At 27.3% G+C, this 10,334-nt stretch overlaps 1 protein-coding gene and 1 non-coding gene across 2 annotated transcripts in view; both read right to left on the minus strand.

The window, feature by feature from the left end:
* Positions 1 to 1,939: 1,939 nt before the first annotated feature.
* Positions 1,940 to 2,010, minus strand: TRNAG-GCC (transfer RNA glycine (anticodon GCC)). Its single transcript has one exon. It is a non-coding gene; the product is annotated as a tRNA-Gly (tRNA).
* Positions 2,011 to 3,982: 1,972 nt separating this feature from the next.
* The window catches only part of AG1 (arginase), a 7,108-nt gene continuing 756 nt past the window's right edge, over positions 3,983 to 10,334 (minus strand). The window contains exons 2-7 of the mRNA NM_001250192.2: positions 9,089 to 9,231; positions 7,036 to 7,195; positions 6,696 to 6,829; positions 5,710 to 5,919; positions 5,092 to 5,202; positions 3,983 to 4,465 (exon numbers count right to left, since the gene is read on the minus strand). Of these exons, the coding sequence (NP_001237121.2) occupies positions 4,205 to 4,465; positions 5,092 to 5,202; positions 5,710 to 5,919; positions 6,696 to 6,829; positions 7,036 to 7,195; positions 9,089 to 9,231 (1,019 nt within the window). The 3' untranslated portion in view covers positions 3,983 to 4,204. The remainder of the gene's footprint in view (positions 4,466 to 5,091; positions 5,203 to 5,709; positions 5,920 to 6,695; positions 6,830 to 7,035; positions 7,196 to 9,088; positions 9,232 to 10,334) is intronic.

A 10,334-nucleotide genomic window follows, 5' to 3' on the forward strand; every position in this document is an offset into this window, starting at 1 on the left:
CTAAAAGAAAGAAAGCAGAAGTTGCATACCTTCTTGCAAGGTGACTTTTACTCATTCTGTTTGCATACAACTTTTCATTCTGATGAGTTTGCCATATGAAATTCTCAAGAGTGATAATTTTACTGTAAACTATTTCTCTGATATAGAAGTATGAACTTGTGAATGCTAAGTGGACTACAGAAAGCTGTATTGTATGTAGATGGATTGAAGACTGGGTCTACAACCAAATTATCATTTGCAACAGGTAATGTAATAGTTTCAGTTCATTTTTTATTTATTTATTTGGCCAATATTCAACCCATAAAGAGATAGTGATTTGAACAAGATGCTGCATGTATCTACAGATCTTTTAGCCAATAATGATTTAAATCCGATTTAATAATTTTGTCTGTATTTTGAAATATCATATAGAGCAAAAGTACCTCTAGTGCATTTGACAGGAATATGCTCCTCAATAAATGATTTCAATTTGAATAAGGGCAATGAGGCCTTTGCCATATATAGGCCCCCAAGGATTTTTTTTTTTACATTTTTAATATTTATTTTGTCAATTTAAATTATTAAGTAGTAACTTTTATTAAAATATGATCTATTATTTGTAGTTATTTTTTTATTAATAAAATTACATAATTTTAAGTTATGAATGTAATGATTATTGTAAATCATTAAAGTAAAATTTTAATTTTATTTCAAAAAGTTTAAAAAAAAAATATTTTGTATCTATTTTAGATTTAACCTCTCTTTTACTTAAAAAAATATATTAAAATTAATATAAAATTTAAATTTAATGAGTGAGTCTATGGTTAATATCTAAAAAAAGATATTTTGGTGAAAAATATTAATTATAAGATCTCATATATTTGGTTAAAATTTCATTTGATGTTGATATTTTTTATACAGATTAATTTAAATTTTTAATTGAGAGTCATATTTTGAAATTTGAATGATATTTAAAATATAAAACTATAATTTATTTTTAAAAAAAATTAAGAAAGTGTATTAAGTTAAAATTTAAAGTAAATTTAGTCTTAGGTCTTATAATTTCTAGACAGGATCGTGAGTGCAGCTTGCCATTCTGCCTAATCATTGTTACAACTTTATCATTGATGCATATGAAGCAAGATTTTTGTGGTTACTCACTTACTCTATGTAGTATTGCAATTAAATCACAAAAAACCATATATGTTACAGATGTCAAATAGCAGTTCATCAAGAATGTTATGGAGCAAGAAATGTCTTTGCCCTGTAAAAGACATGTCTTTGACAAAATTTCAAGTTAAAAGCTAATCCATTGAAAACTATTTTATTTCCCAGTATGAATTAATGCCTCTCTGTATTGAGCTTGTTGTGTTGAGGGGAAGAAATTGGAACATTGACTTTTCGATGAGGAAGAAAGACTTGATTAAGAGAGTATGTGAGGGAGCTTCTTCAGTAACGTGATGCGGTGCATGGTGGGTGAGGATCGATGTTTATGAAGTGATGTTATAGTAAGGATTCACTAATGAATGAGTTTGCACTTAAGAAAGTAATATTATTATATACTATAGTGTTTTTTTTTTGTATTAAATATTTAGTATGAAAGTTTTATTTTTTGTAGTAAGTTTATTTCGCATAAATATGATTGCCTTGTTAAAAGATACTTGTAATTTATAAAATAAATAATTTTACCATACATGAATTTTCATACTAAGCACCCTCTTGATTAGATTTTTAACATCCCAATAGATTATAAGAAAGGGAGTGTCAATTGATCTCACCATTTGGTCTATTAAAAATTTCCAACAGAAGACTGAGAGAAGGAAACAATAAAGAAAGAAAGAAAGAAAAAACAAAAAAAAGGGAAAGCTCAGAAGCATAATCGATTATTCATCCACCTGTGGGGAGATGATAGTAATTGACCCTTCAATTACAAAGATTTTTCATCATAGCTCCCAATGAATGCACCAGCCGGGAATCGAACCCGGGTCTGTACCGTGGCAGGGTACTATTCTACCACTAGACCACTGGTGCTTATTGAAAATAGTATAACATAAAAGTAATAAATTAATAATTTTCATCAATCTCGTATTTCTTCAACAAGGATATCACATGAGATAATAATTACACGGTGAGTTCAAATTAAATAAAAGAAAAAGGCTCAACTGTTCAGATTTAAAACAATATTTTTATGTGCACGATTGGTAGATTGTGTGAGATTTTTATTCTTATAAATTAGTATCAATTACTATAATAATAGATAAAAATATTTATAAATTGATGTAAATTTCAAAAGAATAGGATTTAATATTTTTGTTTCAATATAGAAAAATTAAACATGTTTTATTAAAAAAGTTACAAGTGATTATTTCGTCGAATCACTTGTCAGATAACTTTTTGTCCACAGGAAGAAAAACAAAAAGAGTAAAAAAATGCTATGAAAAAAGTTTAGAGACAGGAAAATAATGAATTAGTTTTTTTAATTTACATTAGTTATTTTAAACTATTATTATTATTTGATTATTATAGTAATTAATAAAAATAACAAATATAATAGAGCTGGTCAACTATGCAAATAAAAGTATTATTTTAATAGTCTTGTGTACCTTTTTTTTCTTTTAAAATTAATCAATTAAGGTTAATTCAATGGTTGACATTCTTGGCTGGAGAGAGCTGGAGGGGAATAATGCTGGAGAGGATCCAAATATCCACAATTTTTAAGTTCAAATTGGATAAGAGATTGATTTCTATTATTGAATCTTTATAGTATCGAGATTCGATGCAAGGAATCAATTACATGGGATAAACAAAAAACCAAGTGGAAGACTAGGAAAATTAATTGATTGGTTACCTTCTTCAGTTGTTGAGTTTGAGCTATCAGAGACCAAATGCCCTTCCTAATTATGAAAGGAGGTGAAAAACTGAAAATGCAGGCTCTTCAAGGAATGATGAATTGTGTCCCAAAGGAACCCTAGAAGAGTTGAAGTTGCTACATCACCTCTGAAACTAGGCACAAGTTTTCTCTGAAGAAAAACAATTTGTGTATACATTGCTTTCTTAAAACACCCAAATATCTAATGGTAAGAGTGTGCAACACGATGACCATATGAATATCAAACAAGAAAATCCACTTTATGTGTTGGGGTTCAAAGACTACAAAGAAGACTCTGCAGTATGCAGAAAAAACAATTAACATTTTTTTAATTATGTCATTAGTGTAAAATGTTTATTAATTTTGTTGATCATTTGCTGAAGTACTTGATTGTTTATTTTTCTTTCATAAATCATATTTTTTTTCATTCACATGATTTAAATATAATAAAACAATGCCAGTTATTATTTACACTTCCTATTTCTGCTAATTACACCCCATCTCTCCTTTTTATACTTTAATTACTTATTATTTCCTTTTTTTTCTTAAAAGATTACATTTGTTGGAATCTCTTTTTTTCTCTTCCGGAAATATGTCTTTCTCCAATAACATATACCTATTTCAGAGATTTATTCTAGACTATAATATATAATTCTAAAAACAATTTTTTTTCAGAATAGGTATATGTTATTTCAAAAGGATGTTTTTGGTAGTAATAAAACATAGCTTAACCAAATCACTTAAGAGTCATTGTCACTTGCAATTGTTGACATTGTAAACCTAAATTAGAAAATAAATGCTTATTTGAATGCACTTAAAGGAGAAAAACAACTGTCAAAAGCTTTACTTTGCATAATTAAGTTATATAAAGATGAAATTAAGGATGAATATACCTTGAAATATAAAGTCACTGAAAAAAAAACAGACACTGTTATCACTTTTTATATTTTTTTACTAGATTTACTCTTTTAATCCCTTATCTTACATGCACCTTCATGTTTGTTAATTTGATTTTATCCCATCATTATCTTATTTTTATCCTATATTTATTGTTCTTTAAAATTCAATTTTAAACCTCATCTTCACCAATATTCAGTATATAATATTGTATATATTATATGTAACATTGTGTACTTTCCTTTCACATGACAAATACATTTTTTTTTAACAAGATTAATACTTCTAATAGAACACCACAAAACTTAGTCTTATACACATACATCATCTTTACACTGTTAGTGTAAACAGGGTAATAGTGCATGTATTATTTATTCATAACAACAACACTATAAATTGAAAAGTTGAGTGCATTGAAGTAAACTAAATGTCACACACACGAGGCAGAATTAATAGTTATCATTTTGACATCTTTGCAGCGAGTTCTCTCACAAACTTAGCAGCTACCATGGCAGTCATACGATCAGGAGTGTCACGTTGTGGGTTGTATTCAACCACGTCTCCACCAACAATGTCACCTTTGAGATTTTGCAGCATGTTCATAACATCCCTGAAAGAAAGACCTCCTGATTCATAGTGGGACACTCCTACAGCATACCCTGGATCAAGACAATCCACATCGATTGAAATGTATACTCCTTTAGCACCTTCTCCTAGATTCTGCAAAAGGAAACTAAAAAAAATCAAAATGTTTGAAAACCAAAGAGGTATTATATATATTGCATGTGTGTGTGCAATTAAGAAGGTATTTAGGACTTTTTATCTTATACTCAATTAATTTTCCTCTCAGAAAATCAGTCTATCTTAGGATAAAGTAGTATTTAATTTGCTACGTACAAACGTACCTCAAAAGTGTATAGAAGTCTTGGAATAGGATAGGGAGCAAAAAATGATAAAATGCCAATTCTTCAACAATTATAAGTATTGTTACAAAGAAAATTCCCGTCTACATTTTTTAAATCTAAGAGTTTAATTATTAAAAAAAATTAACAATCTTATCATCCTAAATGACAATTTATAATCAAAGACATGCAGTATAAACACATACTAATTAATGGGATTCATAAAGTTTTTGAATCAAAGGGACTAACTCACTTAATTAGTTGGATAATGTGTGTGTTGTTTTTAATTTTTACTGATGAAAAAAAAAATATATTGTGTTTGAAGTTGAGATTAATAATCAACTTCGTCTTTAACATCACAAAAGAACTTAGGTAGTAAACATCTATTATCTATATGATATCAATATGTAATGTTTCTTAAAAATCCATGAGAGAGAGACCAACCAGGTTTTCCAAAAATGGACGATCTTTCGAAAAATGTCGCATTTCAAACTGCTCTACCCCGAACTTTTTGGCTTGTTCACGCCCTTCTTTGTTTATTGATCTTATACCGACCTGAAATAATTTAATGAATAAAAAGAATAAAATAATTTGCGATATATCATGAAAATCATGGGTAATGTATTGAAATATATATTTATCAACATCACAAACTAATTAACAACATTACTAATTTGACAAAGACAGAAATCAACGAAAATATAGCTAATTAAAAGGCAAATTGACTAAATTAGGTTCCTTTTAGAAACTTATTCTTAAAAGGAGGCTGTTTTGAAACTTTTTCCTGGAGACTCGCCAATGGAGATGGCGAGTCCCCTCCAGAAACAGACCCGACAGGAAAAAGTTTCAAAACAACCCCCTTTTAGGAATAAGTTTCTAAAAAGGGCCTACTTTGGTCAATTTGCCTAATTAAAAAGTCGTGTCACTTTTTTTTCTTGTCATTTTTTTTATAAATTCAGCTTGTTGAAATTATGGAATCATTTTTCTCTTTGTTTGTGTGTGCACCCGTGCACGTGTGTGATATTGATTATTAGAAAAAATTAAAAGAATAAAAAAAATTGCCTGCAAGAGTCGACGAGCATAACCACCCTCCATGATTCGAGCAAAAGAAGAAGCGTGCGAATAATAATTTCCTTCAAATTCATCATAGAGATCAGGATGTGCATCAAAATGAAGAACATCAACTGGTCCCCCAAGCTTCTCAGATATGGCTCTGACAACTGGATATGAGATTGAGTGATCACCACCCAAAATTAAGGGACGTAATGGATCCTGGAAAATATATATATATCATGAGAATCAAGTTATATATATAGTTTTAAAAAACAAAATAGAAAATTATGATAATTCATGTAACAAGAAATGCTAGAATACACTCTTTTCAATATACATTTTCTTATTAGTTAGATTTTTTTTAAATCATAAAATTTTATGGGTCTAATGGCTTATTTATGAATCTTTGTCATGATTTTGTATTTTGAATGAATTTTAACCAATAAAATATTATGTGTTACAATAAATGTGTTTGATAGTGTGTTTCTAGCAATCTTATTAATGTAATAGTATATTTGATACTAAAAACGATTAGAAAAAATGTTTTTTAATCTAAGTGTCAAGGTTTAAGAGAAATAATAGTTGTGTAAAAATGTAATAAGGATTAAAATTATTAATTTTTGTTAGTGGAATATATGAACTCACCGTCTCTCTCACCTTTTACTACTTTTTTTTTTCTTAATCACCAAGTCAATCTTATATCTTGTGTAAATGTTTAATGTGTTGTAATAAATATGTTTGACAATGTGTTTTTAGCAATCTTATTAATGTAATGGTATATTTGATGCTAAAAATTGTTACAAATGTTTTCCAATCTAAGTGTCAAGGTTTATGAGAAATAATAATTGTGTAAAACTAAAACAAAGGATGAAATTATTAATTTTTGTTAGTAGTGAATACTCATAGTCTGTCTCATCTTTTCTTCTCCCTTAATTACTAACTCAATCTTATATCTTGTGAGTGTTTAAGCATAATCTCACAAATTAACAATTTACCTCTTCCATCACTAGTTTGACAGAATCACTAACAACTTTCATGAGTCTCTCATCTCCTATCCCACAATCTCGCATTTCTTGAATAGGGATATCACCAACATCAACCATTATTCGCAAGTCCTTTAAATCCTTTCCTACAAAGTCAAAATCATGCTACCTACTATAAGCTCATTGATTAAATATCATACAATTTCAAAGTTCAAATTAGATAATAAGAGGTCAATTTCTATTCTTAAATCTTTATATATAACAACAGGATTTGATGCAAAGAATCAATTACCATTATAGCAAACTTTACAGATTTAGACTAGGGTAAGAAAAACCATTTGCAAGATTGTACCTTCTTCAGTTGTGGAGTTTGCGCTACCACACCAAATACCTTCCCTAATGAAAGGAGGTGCAAATGCAGGCCCTTCAAGAAACGATGAATTATGACCCAAAGGAACTCCAAGAAGAGTTGAAGTTGCTACAGCACCTCCCAAACTATGCACAAGTTCTTTCTGAAGAAACCAATTTATGCATTTACATTATTGCTTTCTTACAAAGCTTATACATAATCAAAACCAACAAAATATATTATTAATTTTCCATTTATTATATTAAAAATATAAAAGGTAGTTATTATTTATTTTTAAAATAATGTTAAATATATATTCAATAGAATATATTTATTACTTTTATATGTGCCTTATACACACTTTAAAAAGCCCATAAATTTGTAATCAATATAGGAAACAATGGACATTACACGAAAAGAACAAGAGCGTTGTGATTGGTGCGACTAATTCAACTGGAAAGTGGAAACTAGTCCATTGGCAGGTTTGATCTAATAAGAGTAACAATAAATGGAAATGCTTATTTCACTTGTTGAAAAAAAGTGACACGTTTGTGTAGATGCAATTGAATCCACCAATAAGCACCGATTTCAATTAAAAAAGTGATATCAACTATGTTTTTTTTTATTATTTATAATAACATTGATAAAAGGAGATAATATATAATAAGATTTGCACATTTTTTTATTTATTTTTCTCTTACTCATTATTTGTAATACTCAATAATCTCACCACCAACACCACTATTAGACCTTTACAAACTATTATAGTTATTTTTTAAAATTTACATGAAAAAATTGTAAAAAAAAATCACAAAACAAAATAGTTACAAAAAAATACGAAATGCTATTATACAAAAAAATTATTTAAATTGAAAACAACACATCAATAAATAATAAAAAAGATATTGTAAAGTATTTTAACTTCACACGGCTTAATTAAAAAGTAGAAAAATATCAACAGACCACTAGTGTCGGTCTTTTGTTTTAGTATTTTTTTTAAAAAAAAAATATTCATAAAAATCAAAATATGTATCAAGAGAGTTATAATCACTTGCACATCTTCCTCAATTTGAACTAGATTCTCTTAATTTACATAAAAAAAAGGTTAAATGAGATATGCAAAGCCTTTGTGCTTAAAATTTTCCAAAAAACCAACTTAATTATCTTCAGTTAATTACTTATATTATATAAGCACCTTTTCTTATTAAGCTACCACATCTTCTTAAAGAATATTACTTTCTTTCAACCAATAAATCCATCAATATTTTTCTTCTACTTTTTAAATAATATTTCACACTTTCAGTTCTCTATAATGTCACATCACATTTCTAATTTTAAACAATTCAATTAAATTTTTATTTCAATTAAGAAATTTATAAAAGTTTCTAAAATGGACTCCACTATATTTACTTTTACTTTTCAAAGTCATCTTTGTGTATTTTTTTAATAATTTATTTTTCAAATAGATTCAGTGTACAGTAAGAGAATCAATACTGCAATTAGCTAGAAACCTTGTTTTGGAATGAGACCCATTGAGTTACTCTCACATTAGAGTTACTCTTATGAGAAATGACAAGTTTGTACATGTTTGTTTTATTGTTAAAAACAGTCTTTAGGGACAAAACGGGATTTACAAAAATATTCAAATCCTTCATTTTATAAAATTAAATTTCTAAATTATTATATTTATCTTAAAATTCTTGCAATCTAAATTCAAAATAGTCTTCCTTGTTTAAGAAACAGTTTCTAACATTGAAGGAGGAGAAAGTTGTAATTTCCTGAACCCTCGCCTCCCTCGCCTAGTATCTTACCCGTTAAATTTATTGCCAAGACAGAATTGATATATGTGACATCAAGAAACAAGAAAGATAAATAATTCACTTTAAAAAGATAAATAATTGAAAAATTACTTAATTTATATAATGGAAAAAAGCAGGTTAATGTAATCTTTATATTGGTTATTTTTAATTAATTATTGACTTTTATGATAATTAATATTGAAAAAATATATATAGAAATTCAGTAAAGCAAAGATAAAAGCAGATATATGGCATGCCTTAAGCCTTGTATTTTCTCGAACAAGTGTGAGTGCAGCATCTATCACACGATTTTGGGCCTTCTCTAGTGAATCAGGAGATATTTTTTCTGCACATAGTTTCTGCATGCAATGGATACCTCTGCGTCCTACTTTTGATATATCTGTATTACAAGAACAAAAAGATCAATGTTAATTCATAGGGGACAAAGAAATCCTGCATGTCGATTTAATTATTTGTATTATAGATCCATGAATTATATATGATGTGAGTTGAGATATGCAAATCGATTTAGATTATTTGATCATGAAAAATGTATGTAAGACACTCTAATAACTATTTTGTTGTTGACATTAGGCATATACTTTTTTTACAGCAACATTAGGTAATATAAATACTTAAATCTCACTAAAATGGATAAATTGTTTTACACTTTTATTATCAAATGATTAGGAATGTTTTTCTTTTCAATTAAATTTTAAGAAATGAAGTAAAGTGCACATCTTTTTAATTTCAACAATATGTTTTTAGTTTAATTTTTATACATTATAAGTGTAAAAAACTTTAATTATATGATCAACTAATAAAAAATCATGATTGATATAAGTTTAAAAATGATGATCATAAAATTAATAAATTTATAGTATACAATAATTTTTAATTAGACAATAATATAAAAGCTTTTTATATCATAAACTATTTTGCATATATTTCTAAAAAAATTAGCTATAATTTTTAATAGCTATCATTTATTGTTTATATATGTTTGTATAAAAGCTTCAAGAATAAGAAATTAACAAAACATAATTAAAACAAGAAAATAAGATTTGCTCTAATAACCTAAAGTAGTGGCGGATCTGGAACATGGAGCCAATGGGACAATTTACTTTCAAAAATACACTTTACGTTGTAACTACAAAATTGTAGTTATGAATTGTAATTTAAAATTATGATTATCATGCATATGAAAATAAAATATGAAATGAAATAAATGTGTAATTGAATAGTGTAAAAATACTTATTGAGCATAAAAGAGACAAAAAAAAATGCTCAATAAAAAAAATAAAATTTGATGACTAAAAATTGTGGATAACAGGTTCAAATTATAAAAATAGAGGAGGCAAGAAATGATAGCACTAGATATATAGTTACATTTTTCTTAAAGTTAGCAGCTGTATTTGCACCCTGACTAAGAAATTAGGAACAAGGTATTCAAATTATAGAAATAGCGGGGACGGACTGATAATTACATTATATATATATATA

This window comes from Glycine max, chromosome 3, assembly GCF_000004515.6.
Source record: "Glycine max cultivar Williams 82 chromosome 3, Glycine_max_v4.0, whole genome shotgun sequence".
Classification (NCBI taxonomy): Eukaryota; Viridiplantae; Streptophyta; class Magnoliopsida; order Fabales; family Fabaceae; genus Glycine; species Glycine max.